This window comes from Aptenodytes patagonicus, chromosome 5, assembly GCF_965638725.1.
Source record: "Aptenodytes patagonicus chromosome 5, bAptPat1.pri.cur, whole genome shotgun sequence".
NCBI lineage: Eukaryota > Metazoa > Chordata > Aves > Sphenisciformes > Spheniscidae > Aptenodytes > Aptenodytes patagonicus.
In genome coordinates this window covers 23,784,668-23,810,949 of record NC_134953.1, presented here as the reverse complement: position 1 = coordinate 23,810,949, position 26,282 = coordinate 23,784,668, and the positions used below count along the sequence as shown (strand labels likewise).

Sequence of the window (26,282 nt, the reverse complement as noted above, 5' to 3'; positions counted from 1 at the left end):
GGGTGGAACCAATGATATGGGTGCAGCCACCAGATGGGCTGCATTGCTTTACAAATTATTTTGCTATATCAAAAATTTCCTACCAGAGAGTTAAACCAATGAAAGAGTGTGTATAGAACAGTTACGCCTTTTGATATGGGCCAGTGACCTAACAGCTATTTTCCATCTCTAGCTTCTGTATGCTTTTGGTTTAGGGAACTGTAGTAACTGCCAGCATCTGCTTCTATCTGCTTGGGTGTGGGTTTCATTTTGGGTTTGCATATCAACTACTATGCTCTGTGCTTGTGACTTTTAACTCCAAATATCAGTCTCCGTACTAAATCATTGCCAAGTAACCTTCCATTCTTCTTTTCCACGCTGCCCATCTAGTCACCAGCTGCGAGCACACAGCTCCTGCCCGCATGTCGTCAGAATGAGTCTGAGCTGCTCAAACCTCAACTCCAGCCTGAACATGAATTTTTGTCTCTGCAGGAATATCAGGAAAAAAAAAAAAGTCATCAGGGCTACCAGTTCTCGTTATTGTTTGTATTTATATTTTTGGATCAACTTCTTTTCTCCCTGGAGGTTTTGATTCCACCGATTTTGTTTGGGTTTGATTGGGCTTGCTTTTTTTTACTGCTCTCCCTCTTCTCATTTTGTTTTCTCCATTCTTTCATTGGAGGCAATGAGCCGTCCAGCGGTCGGAACTCCCCTGTCCCCTATCGGCCCGACAGCCGCCCTCTCACTCCAACTTACGCTCAGGCCCCTAAACATTTCCATGTTCCAGGTAGGAGCTGGCACTGTATGTGTCTTGGTGTCCTGTCACAGTGTAGAATGTAGCCTTTGTAACTTTTGTCTTGTCTCCATTGTTTCACGCTGTTTACCATGAGGTGCACCCACAGGGTTTGGAACTGCTCCAGGTCTTGCTGAGAGGGGTAGTGCATTAAGAAATGGAGGAGGAGTTTCACTGTGATTTTTACCTATTCTGTTGGTCAGGTGTTTTACTGTTAGAATGCCTTGGTTTTCAGGGTCGGCTGATGGCCATGAGCTCGATATGAGCTACGTAGGGCTTGATTTTTCTTGCAGTTGCACCAGCTGAGCACCAGCATAACTCTGCTAACTTTGGAGGAGTTGGTTTTGATTCATAGTGGCATGCAGAAAAGAGTTGACCAGTGAGCCATTATGTATGTTGTTCATTCAGATTGTTGTGACTTGTTTCAGTCCTGAACCAAGCAGTTCTAGTTTAGTGTTCCCTTTTTTTTAAAGCAGATGAGGATGTTTCTTTATTTGTTTTGAGCAATGGCTTGGTGTCTTCAGAGACACCTGCAGATCCACAAGGATATGTATGCTTCAGGATGTCCTCTCTATAAAGGGCAGTCTTTGTTATAAAGTGAGCTGCACAGTTCTTCCAGCCTTGGAGAAGCTCATCTGTCTTGGATTTTGATGAGATGGAGGTGGTGTGCCCCTAGCATTGTTGACATGCATCTTCTGACTGCATCAGTGCTAGCTGAAAGCCTTCTTATGTGCAGTTATTCTTCAGGTCCCCTTCAGTCTAGTATCCCCTCGCACTGCCAGAGGTTACTGCTCTTCCTCCTTTCCTCAGATCTGGTAGGTAAACTGTTTGTGGGAACTTCTTTTTCAGTCAGTGTGACCTGGCTTGGCTAAGGTAGGCTGTTTTAACTGCTTAAGCTAACCTGGTGCACTTTGACTTGCGTAAGCTAAAGGACACTTACATGAATAGCTCTGAGTAATAATTTCTAGCGTGGTGGGAGAGCTGTCCTCTTCAGCTGGTGCAGTGCAGCCACAGAAGGAGCTGTGTTCCTATCCTCCGTATAGCTTTCTGGTATAGATGTGCACAAAAGTACCGCATGACTACCCTTGTAATTTTTATACCTATTTGCTGGTCAAGTAGCCATTACAGATCACTAACAAGAATGAAATACCTCAGTGTCTTTGTGTGCAATGAATTTGCCTGTTTAGTCAAGGATGTAGGGTTCTGCAGAGTAAGATTTGCCTCCGTTTCAATAGATTTTTAGGGTTAGCTTTCCTCAATGCCAAAGGCTAAGTTGTCTCCTGTAGCACTTTAATTGGATCTGTGATACACAGCATATATTTCTAAAATGCTTTTTCATCTTTCATTCTAATGTAACTGAAAACTTTTTTCAGGCAGTATGAAGTAGCAAAATGGGTTTCTGACATTAATTTTCTAGTTCCCAGTAACTCATTTTGGTCTTCTAATAAGATTTTGACAGATTTTACACTGTAACACTGATTTTGGATTAACTTTTGTATTTGTAGCTGTGCCGAATACATGAAGTGTTGGCTTGGGTGGGAAGGTAGTTTAGGACAGACTGGTTCCTGTCTTAGATTATTATTTGTAAAAAAATGATATCTTTTAGATGTGCTGTAGATTTACTGCATTAGAGTTCTGGGAAGTGTTTTTATTCTGATTTACATTGATAATGTGCAATGTGGTGGGCCTTACATAAAAAAAACTACAAAAAAGAAATAAAATCTATCCTTGTGGTTGGAGAAGTAGTAGTATATCAGTTAACACTGCATAAAGCATCCCTTTGACTCACTGAAGTGTAGCTGTTGTTGACTGTTCAAAACAGTGTATTAGGCAGCTATTTTGTTCTCTGGAATTTGAAGTGAATTGTAGGCTTGCTGCATTCTCCTCTGCTCAATCCAGCTAGTCAGCTGGAAAGAAAATTGAGCTGTTATGACTGAAGCACAATTTTCCACAAAAGTTATTTGGGGTAGTTTTCCCCAAATGGCTTGTATCTTCACCATTGAAATGTCTTGCTTGTTTGCATTTCTTCTGTAACTTTTATCCCGCTGATAATTTTCTGAATGTTTAAAATGAATGGTTCATGACTTGGATGCATCCACATGGTACAGAATCAGCTCCAAAGGACTTCATACCACATGTCTTTGACTTTTCAGTTGTTCTTATGTTTTCTTTTCTTTAAATAATCTGATTTTGTATAATACTAGAAATAGCTTTCTGGCTTTTTCTTGTGCTACATCCTTGATTTCGTCTGTCTTGTTTTAGTGTTGGAGTTATCTTTATCTACAACTGAAGTAGTTTTCATATTCCCATTTTTCTGTTTCTCAATTTCACAGATCAAGGTGTCAACATTTACAGAAAACCACCAATCTACAAACAACATGGTAAATGATCTTTCCCTCTTTATTTCAAAACTGGAGTGTCAGCTAAATTAAAAGGCATGCAGACTAGTGAAAAGCATTCAGTGTTTACTTTGTAAGCATTAAAAATTAGTAGTCCAAGCTTGAAACAGCTGTTATTGCATGTCCTGCTGAGTGATTATGTTTTAAAGCATGTTGTTTCATTTGGATCATATGGTTTAAATCTTGGCCATGTTGATATTAATGGCAAAATTGCCATTAACTGGGATTTTGCTGTCTCTTTAGCATTATGATTTCTTCCTGTATTTCACTTCTTTAAGTTTATATTTTCAGAATACAGGTACCGATCATGTTAGAATGGATTAACAACAGACTGTTCTCTGACAGGGACTTCATGGAATATCCTTATTTTAAACAGACAAAGTACAATAATTTATTTCAACAGCAAAGATGGAGATGTTATTATCAGACAGGAATTCCAAATGTACCTGTGGCTTTAAATAAGAATCTTTAATTATTGAAGATAATATAGGTGACATCACTGACAGGGCTAATTTGATTCTCAAGCCCTGTGATATAGCTCAGGTGGTACGCTGTACTTGTTTTTCTAGGTGTTTGGATTCTGAGTCGGACAGCAGTGTTAGTGCTCTAATCTTTTTGGTGTAGACATTGTTATAGCAAGTCTGAAATAACAATGATGGCAGAAGCCCACTGTATTGCCAGTCTTTAGTACTGCAGAGCAAGGTCCCAGTTATAACAGAGTGTGTTCACTCTTCCCTTCTGCTGTGAATAGAAAACTTTTAATAGGAGATGATTTTTATGTAATGTGGTGAAAGACGGATGGCTCCACTTTTTAAAGACTTTGAGTTTGCATCCCTTTGCAGACCTTTTATCCAATGAAATGTATTTAGGGTTAAGTAGCAAATTAGCAGTACTCTACAGGGTTTAGAAGAACCGCAGGCTGAGAGCTATTGAGCTGAGAGGATTAGGAAAGCCGGGGAAGTCCATTCTGTAGTCAGGAGTGAGCATTGCAAATAGCACTGCTGTGGTTTTACATCAGGGTTTTTTCCTCTTTCTTTTTTAAGTTTCAAACCATATGCTCATTTTGGAAAAAGTCTTAACATTATTTTTGTTTATTTCTATGGTTTTAATGTATCTCCTCACCTCCCATTAAATGTGAATGTTTAACCACTGACATCACCAATTCTAATACGTAAGTACTGTTTGAAGTCATGCTTTTGTAAACTCTGACCAGCTTCCTCCATACCTGCAATTATGCTTAGAGCTTCCCAATCATAAAATGTGCAGAATTCCCAATGAGGTCTAATGCTGATGTTCCTAAACTACCCTGAACATGTTGGATGAGCAACACAATGCCTCACTTTGTTAACAGATGTCTTTCTGTTTAAAAAAAAGAGAAAATGAAAAAGTAGTCCAGAATTCTTGCTTCTGATACGATAGCTTCATATAAGAGAAGGTGATTTGAGCTAACAATTTGCAGATAAGAGGTAGTTAAAGCTGGTTTTAATATAAACTGAATCCTATTGGATTTTTTTTTTAATGTCAAGAAGTGAAAGCCATAATGACATCCTCACATGCTTTTAAGAGACTTTAGCTTAGACTGGAATCTTAAGTGGATGCCCCACTGCTGAGATATTTTATTGGTGAGGTTCATTTCATTGCAAGTGCCTTTCCCTGCCAAGTTGATCTGAATGGAGTTTAGTATTTATTAATAAATTCACATCTGCTTTTACTACTACTGCATGCTAATAAGCAAGGGCATGCAGCAGAAAAAGTCCACTGGTTAAATAAACATTTGTTTCAGATTTCTTTTTTTGTTTGTTTTGCAGCTTTTCACAGAAACATAGGAAATAATTAACATCAGGAGGGTTAAAATTAGTGCTGTTCTTCTGAACTATTTGTTTTCTTGCCCTAGAGGGAAGATAGATCAGTACATAAATCTGATTTCATCTTCATTAATAATCAGCTGTCCTTAGGAGATATTGGCAAATACTGTTAGATTGAATTTTCTTACTCTTGCCCAATCATTCTAACGCTCTGCAACCCTACTAAAATCCAAAGCTGATTTGGGGTTATTTTGGGGGTGGGGATGAGGGAGGAGAGGAAGGTTTGATTCCAGTCTATTGGCAAGAGAAAGACATTACTTTGCTTCAAACTGCAATTAGAAAAGCAAAACATGAAAATATTTGCTTTTGAAAATGAACTTATTGTAAAGTATAAAGTTTTGCCAAAATAAGGAAGACCTTTATATTGATACAGATTATTACATAGCTAAGTTCCCTGGTTGCCATCTAGATGCAGCTGCTTTGGCAGCACAGAGCAAGTCCTCCGAGGATATCATCAAGTCCTCCAAGTTCCCAGCAGCTCATGCACCAGCACCCAACGAGATACCAAAGATTGAGACGGACCACTGGCCAGGTCCTCCCTCTCTTGCGGCCATAGGTATGCAAAAAAAAAAAAAAAGATACAAGCGATGCAGCTTAAAAGGTACTGGTAACCAAAGTAGGTTAACACTGGAGCTGTAAAAATAAGTAGTGAAGATTGTGTCCACTCCAGGTGTTCGCCACAAAGTGCAGTTCTTCTGGTGAGACCTCCGAGTGTCTGTGAATTTAAAACTATTGAATAGCACTAAGTAGAAGAGGTTTTGCTAAAGGACTTTGGAATTGATCACACAGATATTAACCGATAGACAAATTATGTGAACTCCTGTGCAGTAGCTTAAAAAATGTGGTGTGTCACACAAGCCTGACTTCTTTCAGTTATTGTCCATTTAATCTTTTAGTCCTAAGCTAATAGCAAATATTCCACAGAAAATATGATTGCTTCCAACCACATGACTGTTTTCATGGCAAGAAGCAATGACTGAAGTGGAACAGTTAACGGACTAAAAAAGTCCTGATTTTCAGAGTTACTGTTTCTACAGACTTTGTATTTTTCTTCTGTGTCGTTGCACTACAGGTATCTCATTTTCTTTTCTTTAAATCATGTGCATGATCATTTTTAATTTTTTTTTTTTGGTATTTTTTTTCTCTGTTAATTTTTATTGTCCTCCATAGCATAAAATAAGCTATCTAGCCTGGTTCATTTATGATATCACGTCTGAAACACTGAAGGTCTTGCCTGTTTCAGGTTTCTCTGAAGGAGTGTATGGTTTTCAGTGCAATGGGATTTTCATAGAAGTGCTGGGAGAGGAAACACAGGGTGGGAGAGCTCAATGACCAATTGAAGGGGCTGCATATGGAGCAGCAATATTTTGAAAATGTTCTTTATATAGGATTGCAACCTGACAAACATTACAGTCACAGTGATAACATCAACATACTTGAAACTCTCCTGACAATGCTTGTGATAACTACAGCATTATTATGCTGTATGTCTGAGGTGGAGCCTTTGTTGGAAGTCATGGCTCTCAGCTCAGTCTCTAGGCAGTGGATGACAACTTTTAATGGTTTCCAGTAAAACTGCTTTGTATATTGGCTATCAGGTGATTTTGTTACATCTTAGAAACTAAACAGGACTGTTTGGAAACTATAAAGATAAAAATGTCCTCATGGACATATTTTATTCAGAAATAAAAAGGCATCATACAAGATTAATCGCTAAAAAACAAACCCACAAGCCCCAGGTTTTTTGGCTTGTCTGATTTTCTGAGTGTGATATTTTGCTTACAGAGCTAGAATGAGCTCAGCTGTCAAAAAAATGAGCATTACTGCTATTGTACTGAAAAGTCGTGCAAAAGCCTGAGACACCAAACAAAATAATAAATATTTTAAATACAAATAATTTCTCCATAACTTTTTGTCTCTCTCCATATTGGCATCAATTTAACACTGCTGTACAAAACATTTAATTGATATAAACCTTCTGATACTTTAGTTGCAAAATTTAGTCTTCATTCAAATAAAACACCGAGTTTGTCTATCATAAGACTAGTGAATAACTATATCATGATATAGCCTGTGCAGAAAAAAATACAACTGCTGTCAAAATGCTTGCAGCAATATTATGATCTATGTATTCATGGAAGTGTCCTGATGTCCAAACTGGACCATCTCTTAAGACTATTCAAGAAAATAAAGATTATTCAATGAAAAGTAAGAAGCTAATGTAGAACACAAATTAGTTTGCTTAATTTTAGACTAAAAATAATGCCTTTTTTTTTTTTCCAAATATGAGTGTCCGTTTAGGAGATTAACGTAGTTTAATTTTCCATTTGAAGTGTTAATTCAGATTCGCTTTTCTGAGTCTAGATAAAAGTATAAATGTAAATCAGATTTTCTGTTTTCAACCACGGCTACAGTTACTGGTGCCATTAAACCCAATGTTTCCAGAACTGGCAAACTGAGCTCCTTTTTTCTATTACATTGATTCATGGCTTTTGTATCCAGGACTGTTGCTTGGTTGGGAACCCCCGTGCAGTTTAACTTCTTGTTAATTTTATAAGAAGCCTGATAGCCATAGGGCAGGCTATCTGAGTGAGTTTTATTAAGGGTGATTTTTGAAAAAGTCTTTTGAGTCTGCAAGAAAATACTGCTTTGTTTATTCAGTAAATCAAACTGACCAGTACTTTCTAGCATTGAAATCTTCAAGCTGCGGTTGAACTGATACACAAAGCTCTCTCTGTACTGTGGTTTTATGGAAGCAGGAGCTGACATGAGACGCAGATCAAGTGGAAGAGAGGAAGATGATGAGGAGCTACAGAGACGCCGGCAACTGCAGGAGGAGCAGCTCATGAAGGTGGTTATAAGCTTGTCTTCATGCTGTTTCTGAACACCATCCAAAAAGTGCCCCTTTGTTTTCTGTAAGCAATTTCTACTAATGCCATGATCAGCTTTATTTTATTGATACATTTTTTTAATTGCCATTTGTAGCTCAACTCTGGTCTGGGACAATTGATACTGAAAGAAGAGATGGAAAAGGAGAGTCGCGATAGGTCAGCCCTTTCTGCCAGTCGTTACGATTCTCCAGGTAATTCATGTAGGCAATAAAACTAATAATGAACAGTGAATAATGAACACCACATATACACATATCAAGCAGTCTCCCAGAAGAGAGACCACTGGGAAGACCGCTTGATATGTGTATATGTGATGTTCTCCCCTGAAAGAGTGGCCTAATTCATTAGCTGGTTTTGGTGAGGGGAAGAGTGTCGTGGTTGTGTTTTAATTAGAAGAAATATGAGGTTGAGGATTTTCAGGCAATTTTGAGGAGAGAGATTTTCTAATATAGATAAGGAGTGAGATAAAATACTCAGTGACTATTACATCACACATATGCTAATAAGCTGGGTTATTAAATTACAATAACACATTTTGCTTAAGCTGGTGGTTCTTATCACTGTTTAGTCTGTCCTCCCAGGGACAGAAAATCAGCAACGTTTACCAGTGGGGCTGTGTATTCCAAACCATACCTTGATTGGGGGTAATCTGTTCCAGAGCAAAAGCACAAAAGTCAACTTTGTTTAATTGGTGGCTTAGATTCTTGGCCTCATTGCACATTTTGATATACATCTGTGGCCTTCTCAGATCTCCAGAGAAGGGTTTGGGGGTTTTATTTCACTCTATTCATCCACCGGTCATTGTAGCACAGCAGCTGTACTTTGAACCAAGAAGGGACAAGATGAGTCTCTTTGGAGTCATCCACTGGAGTAGCTGCCAAGCAAACTAAGATTTCCTCATGTTCCCTGTTGTAGAAGTGTGTTGCCTCTATTTATGGTCTTGGAGAGAATGTCTGTGGCTCTCCCTCACTACCTGTAATGTTTACAGGGCCAGAGTCTACCTGCTCAACTCAAAGCTTATGATTTTTTTATTAACCTTAGCACAGGTTGGAGGACTCCTTTATTGGCGATGTGTCCATCCCTATTTGCAGCGGTCATCAGTGCAGTCATCAGTTGCCTTTTGTGGAATCAGTGGTACCTTTTCCAAAGCTGCTTGTTGCTGGCAACAGCAGTGCCTCAAGTTCTACATTCCCTGCCCTTCTGTGGTAAAAATAACATTTAAAAAACAAAAAATTGCATTCTTATATGGAGGATCTTGTCTGAAGGGGCTATATAAATTGTAGAGGTGCTATTGATCATTATGCTGACAATCTTTCTATTTATCCGTCTTTTTATCTATATTCAAAAACACACCCTTGACATTTCCACGTTGTCTTTATCTTGCTCATGCAATTTCTGAGGTCAGTGCAAATGCTAAGTTGAATGCCCCCAGATACCTTATTTCACATTTTCAGATGAAAGCAGGAGTCACAGAGGTCTGTTGAATCATGTCATGTTCTCAGAAGTGTCACATCATTTACAGGATAACTATAATTTTGGATCAGAATGCCAAATTCTCAAACTTGTTTGAATTCATTCAGCATTGCCCATTCTGCATATTCTCCTGGTGAAGTCAGTACCAAAACATCTGTCAATTACAGTGTTACAGGACCAAAACTAATAGCCTTTTCTCCTTTGTAGCAAAAAATGGCAAGCTGAAGCATGTGAACACAGAGAGAATGGAGTGTGCTAGTCATACGTATCTTGGCTTATGCAGCAGCAGAAGCTGGGAGCATGAGTGCAATAATAATTGCAGTAGGAAGGATAGAAAGGAAATTCATGAAAGGTTCAGAGGGTATAATGATATATAAACCACGTGTGCCACTTAGGAGAGTGGAATTGAATGGACCTGCATGGGAGACTTAACAGGGAACCTATCCAGTCAAACACTGCTGATCCTGGATTCTCCTTGTCCTTTATCTTGGTCCCATCATAAGGTGCACAGCAATACTTTAGCTAAGGACTAAAAAGTTATTTTGCTCTGTTGTCTAATCCTTGAACATTACTTTCAACTCAGTGGAGACCACTTTGATTTTGAGCCTGGCAAAATCACAGCGTCCCTTCTTGATGACCTGCCACCATGGCATGATAAAGCTGCGTGTAACTTACAGAATGTATGGAAGGTTGTGATGAGTCTGGGGCTGAGATGTTAGTTTCTTAAAGTCAGCATGTCTCAGTTGGTTATGTATATGCCTAGCTCTTTTAACTGTGTTTTTTATGCTGGTTGATTCCTCAAATGTTCTTGTTTTTGAGTTTCCACGGGATTTTTCCAGTAAAAGATTTTTCTCTTCCTCATTCAACAGCACATGCTTCAGCCTCCAAAACCTCTTCTCTCCCCGGCTATGGAAAAAATGGACTTCACAGGGTAAGGAGATGGCCATTTTGAGAAGTGAAAGGTGGCTTTAAGTATCCATGGTATTTATTTCCGTATTAACTGTATTGGATTTTCAGTTTGATCAAGCTTTCTTATAAGACCATCTGAAGTCAGACAAAACCTAATTTCCCTTCCCACAAACTACATGCTTAAAAAGGCAAGAAAGCAATGCTAGAAACGTTGTGAAAATTGAGGGGGGAAAAAAAGGCTTAAAGCAATTTTTTACTTCCCATATACCAACCTGCATGTGAAGTCACAAACTGTGAATTTATGTGCATGTCCCTCTTTTCCTATTACAGCCGGTGTCTACAGATTTTGGTCAGTACAACAGTTATGGGGATGTGAGTGGTGGTGTTAGAGGTAAGGCTGAGGAGCCTTTTTACATGCCACTTCATTGCTGAACATGTTATGATGTTTGATCACTTCTGCTGTTTTATTTTAAGGTTGTGGATGTGGTTAACTTTGTATTTGCTCAGTACATTTTAACTTCCTCTGGTAAACTCAACAATTAACTCAAACTCTGCAAATATCTATTAAAAAGTTTGGATTTATTTTGCTAAATCTGCTATGTGGAGCTGGTCCTTGTTTATGCCAAGGGACTGCTTTAGCATTGGTGCAAATGGAAAGCAGGTAACGTGTATATTATCAGGAATATGTACTGAGTTCTGTTAAGTATCCATGGTTTTCTTTCTCTGAAAATTACCATCCACTGCACAGTCTGAAAGAATGTGCCACAGTGAAGAAAGGAGGATAATGCCTTCTAATCCCTGTAGCTGTTCATGATTTTCATTATGACTTTGAGCTAGATGTGGTATCAGTCACTGCCTAATAACAATTGACGATATTTATGAAAGTTATGAAACTTTGAGAGTTAATGTTTTGCAATGGCTTGAGCTGAGAGAGAGAGAGAGGGTAGTTATCTCCAAAGTGAGATTGATCCCGACTACCTTAGATACCCTACAATCAGGCATCTTCTGTTGGTGCTTGTGTCTCTATAGACTATGGAGGAATCTAGACAGCTACCTGATGGCAGAGGTTAGGTGAGGTGAATCCTGCTCTACACATTTGAATTTTAGTTGGCTATTTATTCACTTGATCGTGGTTTTGTGTCTCTTAATATTTCCAAAGTGACTTGATTTTCCTGAATGAGAAGCCTGCTCAAAATGAAAAGGGCTGCAGTGTTTGGAGTGTTTGACTCTTTACAAACTAAGTCCAAAAGTAGGAAGGTTGCTGGCCTTAGAGAATCAGATGGGATTTTGAAAAGATCAGGTAGACCAGAAGACACAAGGATTATCTGGTAGATTGTGACTGATTCCTGTTCTTCCACACTCTAAAGCTGATGAGATTTCTCTCTTGCTTTTCACAGATTTCCAGGTAGAGTACGGGTTTTCATCAATCAACTGACAACAGAACTAAAAGCATCTACTTTCTTGTTGAAGTTTGAAGTTCTGCTACAGGGAAGGGTTTCTTAAGACAATAGCTTTGATTTTTCTGCATGCTTAAGCATAATCACCAATGTAGACTCTTACCAACAAAAAACAGGCACAGCCTCAGATTCCTCCTTGTTACCTCCCCAGAGCTGGGTTGAGACAGCTCACACCAGTTCTGTGACTTGCTCTGTAAAATCCACTGTCAGTTGATACAAGAGTTATCTGTAATAGTCCTCCCTGGACAGCTAACGGTGGGTTTATTTCCAGTCTCTCTCTGACCCCAGAGACATATAGAAAGTCTCTTCTGGAGGCAATTTTCTCCCATACTAGGAGCCTTGAACTCCTCATTTTTACCCTGGAATTTGCTCTCCAGACAAGATGGTTGATCAATAGTTTTCTACACTACTGCCATCACAGATGAGCCAGTAAGAGGTGTGCTTGCAAATATAAACCCTTTTACTCTAAATCCTGTCTGCAAGGTTTTTTCCAGAATGGTTTGAGTCTGGTTGGCTCCTCAGCAGAATCACAATATGAAATGGCAATTTAAGAAAGGGTTTAATTACTTGGATATTTTTATTAATGCTGTATCAAAGTCATGATGATTGGAAAGAGGATAAGATTATGGGAGGAGAGAGGAGTTGGCCATGTATTGTGCTCAAAACGTTACTTCATTAGGAACAGTACCTGTGTCAAAACAACACCTTTTTACCCTATCCCTGTTTGTGTTCGTAGTAAAAATTTCCCATTGTAGAGACAAAAAAAACCCCTCAGCTGATACAGTGAATGACAGGAAGGACAGCCCAGAGGTGTAAGAGTGCTTTGTATGCTGTTGGGTGGGATCTGAATTAATGCTTCTGCATATTTGTCCAGAGAAGAACCCTACTTAGTCACTGGGGTGGGAAAGGGCCCACCACTCTCTTGGGGTCCCTGGATCCACCTGGGAAATGATGTTGGTAGGCTCAGTGGGGAGCTATTGCCAGCCTTAGCAGTGACAGAAGGCTGTGGTGGCAGAGAGGGTCGAAGGATCCCTCTGCATGCCTCAGAGAAGTGGTAAACAGTAGCCATGGCAATGATCTATATGATAAGACTAAGTATTAAGACTTGAAGGAAGTCTCAGGGCAAATTCACCTTTGTTTTCACCACTACTTGAGTGCCTTTACCCTCTGTGTGTGTAACCTGTGTGTCTGATGTATACCTGTATCTGATGCAGTCCCTTCCGGATGGTCATGTCCCTGGAATGAGAATGGACAGAGGAGTATCTATGCCTAACATGTTGGAGCCAAAGGCAAGTGCAGATGTTATTCACTTTCCTTCAAGACAGTGAAGATTTGACTGTGAAACGCAGATAAAATATGGGAAATGTCTTAGTTCCCTTGTTTTTCTTTACCTCACCTCAGTCCCTGCTCCTTATGTGCCAAACCTCTCCCTTTGTTCTGGACTTTGCCTGTTACAGGTGTTAGTACTCAGGCAGGCTGAGGGCAGCCCAGGTGTGCTTCTTGGGTTAAGGAGGCTTTTCCAGAAACAGAACAAAGATACTGAAGATGCTAAAGAGCTAGTTCTCTGTCAAGCTTTCACTAGCCAAAACAGCAGACCAAACCCAATGGGAAAGTCTCAGATCTGTCAGGCTGGAAAAGTGACGCAGAATATTGTGGCTCACAACACACTGTTGAGGCTGTCTTAATTTAAAAATTAATGAAATACATGGATCTTTGTTTCAAATTGGAGGTTAGATACCTACATGTCTGTCTGGATCTGTTCTTTAGCTCTCAGCACTGTTAGCCTGACACCTTTCAATAATGTTGAATTCCCTATATAAGAAATTCTTCAGGAGATTTATTGGAAAAAGAGGCAATGTCAGCTGAATATAATTTAAGATATAAATTAAAACACTTTTACAGCTATGTCTAGAGATGTCTGAGTCAAAAATGTACATAATATAGAGGGGATTCAACCAGCGCTGTGTTTTAGATCTTATAACTTTCTCTATTGCTGGTGAACCTTCAGAGAAATCATGATTTTGCTGAAGTTACAAGGATCAGCATTTCTGCAGTTAAGGAGCTCGTTTTGCAAACCAGATTACTACTTGTGCTTCCGAGTCACCTCCAGACAAACTGTACAAGGCAATAACCCTAGCTTTATAAGCTGAGACCCCAGTGCAATGTATATTAACAAGTGTTTTTATATATTACATAAATAAGACCTTGGAAACATCCCCAGCTCCTGAGATACTACTTTTTAGTCCAAATAATTTCTCTTTCAGTGCAATAGGAATTCTTACAGCCACCACTGCTGTTGATGCACTCAGTGATTTGGAATGTTATTTTGGGTGACAAATTCTGTCAGTATTATTAGTGATAAAATTTATGGGAATTTTCATGAGTTAATAGGTCACTTTCTGTTGATGTTTATAAAGGTGATGCCAGACCCTCAGCTTGTGTGAATTGGCAGTATTTTTATTCATGTCAATGGTCCAACACTAACTTAAACCTGATAAAGTAAAAGAAGCCAACTCAAAGTCAGCATGAAACACGTGAAAAGTGAAAATTAGTAAACTTAAGAATGACCAAATCTTACCATATGGTTCTCCAGAAAGGACAGAATTTGTGCATCCTGCCACCCCAGATTGAGACATGCCTTGTTGTGAATATCTAAATATAAAATGTACTTATGACCATAGACCTTGACTTAAACTCTGCCTGTTTAAATATGAAAAGTTACATTCTAGTTTCCTATAATGCTGTATATGGTAGCTGTTTCCAGTATCAAACATAAACAATGTAATTCAAAGTATAGACTTAATTGTACTATTGTGACAATGTCAGAATCTCCTAAGAATCATATCTTACAATTGGTATGTAAGCACATGTTATTTAAATTATTATTACTTACAATAAACTCAGTGGTGTGTTCATTGATGCCTGAATCTTATTTATTATATTTCTGAAAAGTTCATTGGGATAATTGTTGACAATGGAATGAACTTAATTGCCTAGTTCTGCACAGAAGTTGATTAGGTTGAATTTCTTCTGATGTTAAAATAATTGAATTAATAGCATTTGATAATAGCTCAGCTGTCTCCCCAGGAGAGTTTTGGTGGTCTAACTCTTGTTCCCAGTGGGCAAGTAAAACAAGACCCATAAATAACAATAAAGGCTGAGCCAATCCCCACTGAAGTCTGCAGAAGAACTTAATTGACTTCAGTAGGGGTTGGATGAGGACCTCGCTGGGAATGCTGTTATCCTACTCTGCAGAGGCATACAGTGAGAAGGGCTATAGGGAGGCTCTATCAGATAGAACATGAGCTCTCCTAGGTCATTCCAGGCATTCATGGAAGTGTCTGCCCAAGGAAGAAAATCCTAAACCAGAGTTTTATTTTCCAGGGGTGATTCCAGAAACTGATTTTAAGGCACGTGGTTTTCTGAAATCCTTTCTAAGCAGCATTGTTGCTGTTGGATTAAACTGATTTGAGACCCACTGACAGTAAACATTTTACTTCAAACAAAGAACCTGTAAAACAAAAGTAAAATCATTTATTCATTTAGGAATTGGTTATTGGCCAATAACTGATTTGTATAAGTCCTGGACATTCTTTGCAATGTAAAGGGAAAGCAAGGGAAATGTTAATGGGACATGTGCTGGAAACATACTCTTCTGAAGTAGATGACAGTGTGTAAGACAAGTATGTCTACAAAAGTATCTCCTTTAATCCATGTATGTATTGCACAACCAGCAAGCATAGTGGGCAGTTGTTTGAATTCTTTAGCTATCCAAAAAGGCAAAGAAAATCATGTGATGAATTTTGATGAATGCAGTGGTCCCCACTAATCAATATCTTGCTTATTCAGAGTTGCTGCTTTTTCTGATATATTTCCATGTGGTTCATTTTTAAAAGTCCACTAAGTGTCTGTTTCCTTAAGAGCTGTCCACACTTTGGCAACCATCAGTTAGACCAATGAGTGCCAAATATATTTACCTTAATAAACTCTTAAGTTTATACATTGCTGGATGAGAAGGTATATTGACTAGAGAGGACTGTCTGACCAAAGTCAGCTGTATTATATGCACCATAAAAATCAGGGAGGTGGGCAAGTACACAGTGGCTCTACAATATGAGGCAGTTTGATACTAAACAAGTTCTCGTTATGTCCAGATTGGCTTGCCTTTCGTGCAACTTTGGGGGACAAAAGTGCTGTGATTTCCTTTGGAAAAGAAACCAAATGTTTGTGTGGTTATGAAAATGAGACACATTGTGTTCTTTTTGCTTTAGAATATAAATACATCTCTCTCTTCCCCTTTTATACATTGTTAACAGATTTTTCCATATGAAATGCTCATGGTGACCAACAGAGGGCGAAATAAAATACTAAAAGATGTAGACAGAACCAGGCTTGAGGTAAGAGAAGCAAGTTCCTAAATGCTCTTTCCTGCTGAAGTTGTTTGTTGTTGAACACTTGAAAGCTCAAACACTGAAGTGTGGGTCCTTGTTAGACTTGGAAGATTTCTCAGCACTAAGCAGGGAAAGAGGAGTCAGACAGGGGAAGGAAGCAGCCACATCTCCATGAACAGTGCTGGGCCAGGAGTCCCACATCTCTGTCTCCCTGCTCCTGGACTGAGCTTCTCACAACCCCCTTATGTTTTCAAGCAATTAATTATATACTTGTAAATTGGTAAAAAGCCCAAAAGTGGCAAAGTGTTTTGTAGTCATAGGATCCGTATTGGAATGGAGCAATACTTTAATCTTGGATCATTTCTTAGCTGAGAGTCAGTGTCAGCCATCCTTGAGGATCAAAGGTCTAACTTTCTTTAACTCATCCATGAGTCCTGTGAGTTAGACTGGCTGATATCCAAAAATATGAGGATTTAAATCTCTGCCAACAAATAAAAATTGTTTATAGCTTTGTGGATTAGAAAGACTTAAGCAGCCCAGTGGAAGGCTAGGGATGTTTGAGTCATTTGTAGTTAGTTAATCTTCTGTGGAGGTGAATGGAAGGGGCCACAAAAATTTGGGTAAGTAACCATTTATCCACATTTTTAGACTAGTAGATATGTGATCACTAATCAGAATTCAACGCTGTGTTACATTAGTGCCACAGGGAGACACTTTCCCTGTCCAGTGCACACTAAAGCAGCTGAACAAGAAGTAACTTGTGCACAAGACAGAACCAAAAAATGTTTCATTGGCAGTAGAGAAATGTGCTGGACAGTAGGTCTGGCCAGACATCTTCCTTCTGAGAACTTCAAATGTAGCATGTCAACCTGCAGCCCTTCTGCAAAGGTCTCCTGTGTCTGTTTGAACTTCCATATACACAGAGGTGACTAGCTAAAGCCTGGGACAGGGGCATGCAGGAGCTGGTTTTGTCCTCTGGTCTATCACTGCTTGTTGGGTGGCTTCAGACAAATCTTCTTTCTGTCTGTTGCTTATTTCAGCAACTGAAATAGTTCTTCTGATTTCCTTTGTAAACTTTCAGACTTAACAAATTGCAAAATGTTCTTGATTCATTGAGCACCCAAGTTCATGAGGACTTGGATATGTGTATTGCCAAAGCATTATTATTTCCTGCAACAGCTCTTACGCAGTAACATGAAATCCCTAAGGCACTCCTATCTCCTGTTTTGTCTCTTTGGCTTTGACTGACCATTGCCTTTTCTCTTTTTTTTCCTCCTTTTTTTTTTTTTTTTTTTTTTTTAAAGCGTCACTTAGCACCTGAAGTTTTTCAAGAAATATTTGGCATGACGATACAGGAGTTTGACAAGTTACCTCTCTGGAGACGCAACGACATGAAGAAAAAAGCAAAACTCTTTTAATCTCCCTTTAAACAAACCAACAAAAAATGATGCATAGGATATTGTATCACACAGTCCAAACTATTTGGAAGCAACTACTTATCCACCAAAAAGGGAAAATCGCATAGTGGCACCTCTGTACACAGCAATTGAACAAGATGAACATTTGCCCTCCTGGAACACAGGGAGAAAATATCTGGGCTCAGAAACAACAATGATAGTTTTCAGAGGTGTTGCCCTGTTACATGATATACAAGATAGGAAACTGTTCTGTTCTTCTCCCTCAATGATATTCCCTTTACTTCACTCCACAATATGATGGACTTTATTGCTAGAGCCAGGAAGTGCCCTTAGGATGCCTTGTAGACAAGTAGTTGTAACCACTCCAAGAACTGGAAAAGAATATATATATATATAAAAAATATATATATATGTATGCGTGTTTGCGTGTGTGCGCACATGTATTTATATCTACCCATCTATCTATGTGTGTGCATGTGCGTATGTGTATATATGTGTATATATATGGAGAGGAAGACAGATGCTCTGTAGTGAAGGAGAAGCCCTTTGTAACATATGCACATGGTCACATTAAGTCTTTCACACAACTGTTTCTAAATTGGCCCTCTTTTGAAATGCCATCTTCTTCATGTGATACAATCTGCAGAGGTGGGCACTCTGCTCGCTTACAGGACATACCAGTTAAATTTCTGGAAAATGGACTCGTTGTATATATTTGCTAGGATATAGGAAGTGAATTGCTGTGTCTGTTGTCAGTCTTCCCTCTTCCACACTTTCTGCTTGAATTAATAAGGCTGGAGCTTAACCAGTCATCTGAACAATTTAAGATCACTTAAGTAATGGGAATGATGGAGAAGAGTCAGTTTTCTTGTAATTTAGTCCAGGAGATGGGTGGATGGGGGTGGGAGTGACAGAGTGAGAAAATGCTTTTTTAAGTGTGCCCTGGTTCATACCCAGAGATTTTGGGACAGACTCCCTGCTAGTAATTACTAGTACAGCTCATCAGACTGCAGTGGAGTTGTAGGATTTTACATCAGCAGGGAATGTGGTTCTCTGCAAGCTAACATGCAAATTCCTCCCTTTTAGGGAGGAATGTTTATGAATTAAAAGGTACCATCAAGGTGCCATGCTCTGCCAATAGAGGCTTTTGGATTAAATTGCAGTTGCTGTTGTCAATATGGCACAGTGCATGGGGCCAAGCACTCTTTTTAGTTAATGTAGTTTTTCACTTGTGCTTGGAAAAGAGGGCACAGACTTTTTTTTTTCCCTCTCTTGAAGCATCAAAGCTCTAGCCTTGGTTATTTTTATTTCCCTTTGTGCCTGACTTGGTTTTTGAAGACAGAGTAATCATGCAAGACAGTTTCTGAGCTGCATTGAACTCCTTATTGCTTTCAGTCTTCTTCCAATATGCTGCAGCTTAAAAAACTGCCTGTGTATACCTTAACTGCTTCTGGGCAAGTCCTATGCAGAGGAGGACATGAGCACCAAAGTAATTGAATGAATGCATTGTGGCTGCAAGGTCAGCTTTTTCTCTTCCTTGGTGCTTAACTGCCAATGCATACTGCACTAATGAGCCTGTCTCCTGATACGGGAGAGGGTCATTTAGGTTCTGTGTCTGTCAAAGAATATCAAGGTTTCATTTTTAATGCAGAAACTTTTGGCACTGGAGGCATCAGAACCTTTGTATTTTCTGTTATATGAGACATTGGTGTTAAAATCTGGAAGTCAAGAAGGGGAAACAGTCCCGTGTAGTTGTGAGATTCAGTATCACTGTGTTGAGTTCTCTGTATCACCAAATGGCATTTCACCATGAAATGTGCAGGACAGCCCAAATCCTGCCTCTTCTTTGCTGGTTTAGGAAGTCCTGTGCAACAGATCACTGTGGTTCCTTTGATAAAATTTGAGTTGAAGATTCAGTATATGAGAGACAGATACAAGGGGTCAGCACCTGCTCCGTGTCCCTAGAGCTAAGAGAACGATGAGTCTATGGGACAAGCTGGAGAATGTGATACCATGCAGATCTGGCATCACAGTCCCCACTGAACAGAAGTCCTCAGTGAACACTGACACACACAATTGTGAGTAAGCTCTCTGGGCGTTACTGAGATTGCAGCAAGGATCAGTTCAACATGTTTTTACTTCATTTTTCAGAACAAGCATGTGAAGGGGTTTTAGAGGAACACTGAGAACTGAATGGGAATGTTAGGGGCACTGGCAGTTTGAGATGCATTTTTGAGTGACTGCTGAAACCAAATCCACACGACGGCAGAACAGCAGTGTTTTACAGTCACGGGCTTTGTGAATGCTGGAGTCTCGGAAATTCAGTGTTTGTCACCTGCAAGGTGTGGCTTAACTTTGAGATGAACATTTGAGTTTTAATGCATTTAAGTATTAAAATTCTCCGCATTTTGTCAGCCCACATCCTATAGACAATACTGTGTTGCTGCCTCTCAAACATAGTAGGCATTACAGGTCTTTTAGCCCAAGTCACCTTGACAATAAACCTTTTTGATCTGAAGACTTGCTCTCTCAAGGATGTGAGCTGCCAGTCTGCATTTTTCTGTCCCCATCTCTAGATTACTATTGAACTTCTCACAGCATATATGAATACACTACCAATCATTTCAGAAATGACTAAGCCAGGTTGTTTTCTCTCCTCTCCCTCCTCTCCAAAAAAACAAAGGAAAAAAAAAAGTTTAAAAAAAAAAGAACCCAGCCTCCTAGCCTGTGAAGGATGACAGGGTAATTTGCGTCTGCCTCATCAACTGAGAGTTTAAAACTGCAATTGCAGCTTGGGAAGGAATGAAGAGAAGCCAGCTTAGATGCTGCAGAAACAATTAATCTCTAACTGGATTTTTGGGCCACTGCTGGTTCACATCTCACTGGTGTGGAGCATAGTCCATCAGTTCACAGCCCTCTGCACTAGACTTAATACTGCTTTATTTCTGATTGAGAACATGAAGGGTTTCCTGAGCTTCAATTTCATGCCTATAGTTATTTCCCCTTAACTATCCCAACCATTTACATGTAGACACACCCCAAGAGATCGCCTGTCCATAAAAACCACACTGCAGCCAGCCACAGGGTGTGTGTGTGTTTTCTGCAGTGGGCTGTTAGCGACTGTCACTGCAACTTTTTCTGTTCTTTCATCTGGTCTTCCCACCTAATAAAAACAGAAGTGTAGCCCCAGGGAGAATTTTCTTTGTAAGCAATGAATCATTTTCCTAGTATCAATCGTGTAGCATTTTCTTGGGCATTTCTTTGTAATTCCCTTCTTCAATATTCCCTTGAGACATGTCAGGGGTTGGGCTAGATGATCTTTAAATGTCCCTTCCAACCCAAACCAGTCTATAATTCTATGAATATGCCTTAATTACATGCTTACGTTCGTCTATCTCCTGCAAAGTGTTTGAGCTTCTGATAAAGCCCCATCAAACTCAGTGCTGTCAACAGAACGTCATTGCCAAGAGGACTGAAAACTGATTGCTTTTGTCTATTTTTTCCCATTTTCTGCTTTAGGAGTGATGTAAGAGCAAAGACCTGTCAAAACATTGCAAAATAACCACACGTGTGCAAAATGGCATTATGTACACATGCAGGTTCTCAAACACAGGTGCACATGTAGCATGCACACTCCCCATTTGGAGTCAAGATACTATGTGAGTAGTTAACCTGGAATTTCCGAATAGTGCGGTGTTGAATAGATAGCAGTCATTATGTTATGAAAGTTGTCACTTGCATATATGATTGTATCTGCAGGGCTTGTGGATACCTGTGATGTACTGAGCGTGCAAAAGGCAGGGTCGGTTTCCCACATCATGGAAGTGCCAGGTTGGCCACAAGTGATATAATTTAAAAGGCCTCCTCAGGCGTATGTGAACATTTGCAGCACCCATCCCTGGCAGTGCTTAGATGGAAGGGTAATACCCTGTGCAGTAGTCTTCATATTAATGGGGAATCCAGAGATCTGACTTACTGGGGTTTGTGCCCTCTCCAGATACTGGCCTGATAATTTCCATACGAACAAGTAGAGAACTGTTCTGTGTTACAGTGGGAACAGCTGGCCATACCCTCTATACCCATGCCTTAACTTAGTGTAAGCTCCAGCCTACTGCGAGTCAGAAGTTGAAATAAATATGTTGAAATAAATATGTTGTTCATCATCTCTGAAGATAGTAGAATTAAGCCAACTTGAAGAGCAGATTTGGAAATTACTAAACTGTCCACTATTTCTCAATGAAGCAATGTGATCTATTGTGGCCTCAGTTCAGGAAGCTGAATGTAGCATCTCAACTCTGCCAGTGTCCAATCCCAAACCTGCTAAACTTTCTGTACAACTGGGAGAGTAAGTTCTTGTGAAGTTTGCTCACAGAATTTCTTTTTTTTTTTTTATTGTTATCATCTCATGCTGGTGTCGTTTAAGACAGGTTTTAGTGGCATCTCAGAAACATACTTGTTTTCAGTTTGGTTAGTAGCCTTTCATTAAATATGGTTTGTGATGCATTGTGGACATAGCTGCAGTATGCTGTGAAAGGTTAGACTAGGAGAACAGTAAGTTTCTTAATGGCTGTATGTGGGACAAGATAGCTCTGTGGCTCCAGTAGTGCTTTTACTTCTGTCAAGACAGATGTCATCTCTCCTTACAAAGTCCTGTAGTCCTAAGTCTGTGGGCCTAGCGCTGAAGTGCTTGCTGCCCTTTGCCTGTTGCAGTTTGGAAATCCTTTCTCAGCCATGTATTTCAGATGTCCTGCTGTTCAGGGGAGGTCATTAGGAGTCTCTTTTGTAAAAGTTTGTTATGCTGAAATTAGACACATTTTGAAGTGAAATCCTTTTCTGCAAGCCATGCTTCTCCTGGTCAGGTAATATCGATGGATGGAGAAGTGTTAAGTTCTGGGAAGGAGGAGGGCTGGCATGATCTTGATTTCTCCAGGGTTTGCCAGGGTGGTATTTAGCAGACTTAGAATAAAACGCAGGCATGAGCCTGTGGTACCTATTTCAAACTGTGGGGAAGTCAAGTTTGGAGCCCATAGCTTATGAGCATCTACACTGAAATTAATGGTATGAAGCTGTTACAACAAGTGACAGAAAAATTTACCCCCAAAACGGTAAAAATATGAACATCCTCTAAACTCCTCTTGGAATGACTTATCTTGGCTCATCCTGACTTAGGAGGAGATCTTGGCATACTTGGGCCACAGCCTCATAGACTAGACAAAATGGAAACTGGCCTTTCTCCCACTCCATGATTGCTTTCCTTCGGAATGTATTTGTGGAGGAGGATGTCCGTGTCCTGGAAGTTACTTATGGCAGTGAAAAATACCAGTCAATGATAATGATAATGCAATAAAATACGTGCGGGAAACAAGAAAATCAACTAATCTGTCCTGAAATGCCACTCATCTTTCCATGTCGGAGAGACACTTAGGGCTTGACTCCACAGCGCCCTTCCCCATTCAGTTAGCCCCAGATCATGGTCCAGTTTGTGCCCTGTCAAACTTTTTGGCCCTGTCAACACACCTGCTAGAGACCAGCATAGTCTTCAGGGTAGACACATAGCAAGGGCTGGTCTTGACAGTATGTGGTATGTTTTTACCCCATTGCTACATAATGAAGAGCTAGAGAGAGCTCTGAGCACTGTGACAGCAGTACAATGCGCCTTTCTCTTTTAATGTAGAAACACCCTTATAGCTGTGGGTTGCAGGACTGCTCTGGCTGGTGAGTTTTGCCTTGTGATTTATCCCACACACCTTTTTTGTGCTTAATAAAATAAGGAACAAAAAATTTATCACAGTGGAAAGATACAGAGTTTTTAGTCAGACAACTCTGCTGGCAGGAGCTATGTGATGCCTGCATTTGGCAGGGAGAGAATAAGTAAGTATTATTAATTTCAATGTAAGCATCAGTGCAGGAAGTGGGAATGTAATTGGCCATTAATGTTGTTTGCCTGTATGCAAAATAAATTATTCGTTGCCCAAAGCGCTTCTAAGAGGGAAATAGATTTCTGCTAATGATTTCCTAAAAAATGCTTGTCCATGTGACGAGGTAATACTTCCACGTGCATTGCGGTCTTTCTTTTGAGGTAAAAAGAGATGACTGAAGACAAACAGTAACCCGTTTTGTCAGGATCACCACAGTTAATACAAGTGTTGCTCCCAGGACTTGCAAAGCTGAGGCCCACAGGACCTTGCTCCTAGGCATTAGGAAAGGAAGCATTTCAAGCAGCAGAAGCAGCTATGGGAATTCCAGCGGTGCCTTACCAGGCTGAGTCTCTAGCTCCCTTAGGCGCTTTGACAGGTCCCACCGGACACTTGCCTGGGCTTTTGTCACTGAACACCCTTCAGAAAGCACTTTCCTCCAGATGCAAAACCACTGAAATCAGTGGAGCCTCTCACTGACATCTGCATGCTTTGGAGCAGGCTCTTTCTCAGCTGACTAGCCCCGGAAAGTCTCTGACTGCTGTGTATGCCCACAGCGACGAGCTCTGTATGTCATTACCGGATCGGTCCGTCCTGTCCAAGCAGTGTGGCTTGGTCATTGCTGACAACTCTTCCTGTAAGGGGGCCTTACAGCTGGGGGCTTTTTTTTTAAGCTTTGGAAACTGAAACTGATTTTTCAAAGGTACATTTTCCTTTAAATCAATAGATTTTGGCAATAGGATTTTTTATTATTTTATTTTTCTTTTCTCCTCCCTCCACATGTTACAAACCAGCGTTTTAGGGAGGTGTCCCTGTGCTTTCCATTCATTTGTGAGACAGCTCTCAGAATTCTGAGTCTCTGTAAAAGTGAATCAATGTCTTGTCTGTACAGTAAGTCTGCTTGTATGCATAATGAAAAGTTGAGCTGGGTTGCTGTTCTGTACAATTAGTGTTTCCACTGTCATACCGCAAACAGCACATATTGCATTCCCGTGCCACTGTAATCTGCATCACTGTTGTACTCAAGTCAATGAATAAAGTTTGGAGCTTTATTCTTAATCGCTGGATTCATGTTGCCTCATTATTTTTTTTTTCATCTTGCAGAGTTATATCAAAGTCCTCTTACAAAACAGGGTGTGCTTTTAAGAAAGAGAGAGTTGAGACATGAATGACCAGAGCAAGACAGATGAACAGTTACACAGCTTCAGTGAAATTACGACACGAGGTTTGAAAATGGACACAAGGCTTCCTATAACTAAGTCACTAGAAATAGATATTCATACAAACCACGTAGGAGTGTTACTTTTGTGTGGTCAGTTTGTGGTTTAAAAGGACCTGAGATATCAGCAAGGTCAACTAGGTCATGCTGTTAGAAACCATTCACAGTCTGAATGGTTTCCTTTCTTTATCCTTGCAAGTTCAGCTAAAATTTTAGTCCCTGACTTGAAAAGATACTTACGTGTCTTAGTATTTAAAGTTAGGTGCTTGCTTAATTACCTGGAGTTAAACCTGCCCAGCCTTGGTCTGGGTGTAGAAGGTAGAGGACGATGCCATTCAAGGAAATAGGGCTATAAAACACCTATGAATGTGCTGAATGCTCGAGTCTCCAGCAGATCATAGTAGGAGCAGAATTAAGCACACTGCAACTCAGAGGAATCTGTAGCAATTCCTGTCAGTGCCTCAGAAGAAAGACATGTCAAGGGACTTGTTATTGCATATAGATATGCCATGGAAAAGAAGCCACTCATACACAGCTCTCTAGATGACCTGCCGAACATCACTGAATTAATTTGAGCTTCATGCAGTTATGGGACCTGCAGCAACCAGAGCCAGAGCCTCATTAGGATTGGCCTCTGGGCTTGTTTGTTAAAAGGGGGCAGTGGTGTGTGGTGGTGTTACTATTTGAGGTGGCCACTGGGGATCAATCCTAAAAAAAACTCAGGGGGTGGGAATCCTGCTTCGGGCTGTTGGATCATCTGAGCTGCAGCCCTCTGTTCATGGGCAGGAGCGATGCAGCATACATCCTGCACAGCATCCTTGAGCCTACAGAAAGCCCCTGCAGCATCAAGATCTATGCCCTGCAGATAACGTGTTCCCCATCTTCTTTTCCACTCCTCAGTCCTCTGAGACATCCCTGCCCTTGCCCTACCTTGATACTCTACACAGGTTCTCTCTCACAACGAAGGCAGAGTTTTTCCCAGGGTTTTACTTCAATGTACTGTGTTGGATATATCTAAGGACTGAGTCTCAGATGAGGTGGGGGCTCAGGTTCCTGCTTAGAGAGCAGGAGGTGGGGAATTCAATGCCACCATGAAGCAACACCTTCAGCAAAGTTCGTATCTGCCCCATTCGCTTCCCAGGCCATGCCTAGATTTTTGTTGTGTTGTATTTGTGCTGGAACTCGCACAAGAGAAACTTTTCTATGAGCAAATCCACCAAAGCCACCTGGAGGCAGTTAGATGCTTCCTTTCTTTGAATGGCTTACTCCAGAGATTGTACTTTTGCTGTCGGTGGGACAAAATCAAATCAAAATCAGAAAATTAGATTAATCCATTGCAACTGCTGGAAATACGACACGGTGAGGGGCAGAAGCACACTTAGGCAAAATATTTAAACCCAGTTTTTTTGTTATCTATATTGCTGCAGTGCCTAGCTGGAAGAGCCCTAATCCTGAACTGTACCATTTGTAAGTACAGGGCGGAGATGACCCCTGCTTTGAACGTTTAATGGGTTAATTTTCCACAGGCATGTAGGCCCATGGACTTCAGCAGGTCAGTGCATGTGTCCCAGTA

At 40.2% G+C, this 26,282-nt stretch overlaps 1 protein-coding gene across 11 annotated transcripts in view; it reads left to right on the top strand.

Moving 5' to 3' along the window:
- Window positions 1-24,549, top strand: part of ABLIM1 (actin binding LIM protein 1) — a 167,151-nt gene extending 142,602 nt beyond the window's left edge. For 2 of the 11 annotated variants that reach the window (XM_076339076.1, XM_076339081.1), the window contains 6 exons: window positions 5,410-5,592; window positions 7,793-7,887; window positions 8,022-8,118; window positions 10,270-10,331; window positions 10,640-10,700; window positions 11,707-12,972. In XM_076339076.1, coding sequence (XP_076195191.1) covers window positions 5,410-5,592; window positions 7,793-7,887; window positions 8,022-8,118; window positions 10,270-10,331; window positions 10,640-10,700; window positions 11,707-11,744 — 536 coding nt within the window. In that variant the 3' untranslated portion in view covers window positions 11,745-12,972. The other 9 variants (XM_076339087.1, XM_076339086.1, XM_076339080.1 and 6 more) reach the window with 9 other exon arrangements.
- The last annotated feature ends 1,733 nt before the right edge of the window (window positions 24,550-26,282 follow it).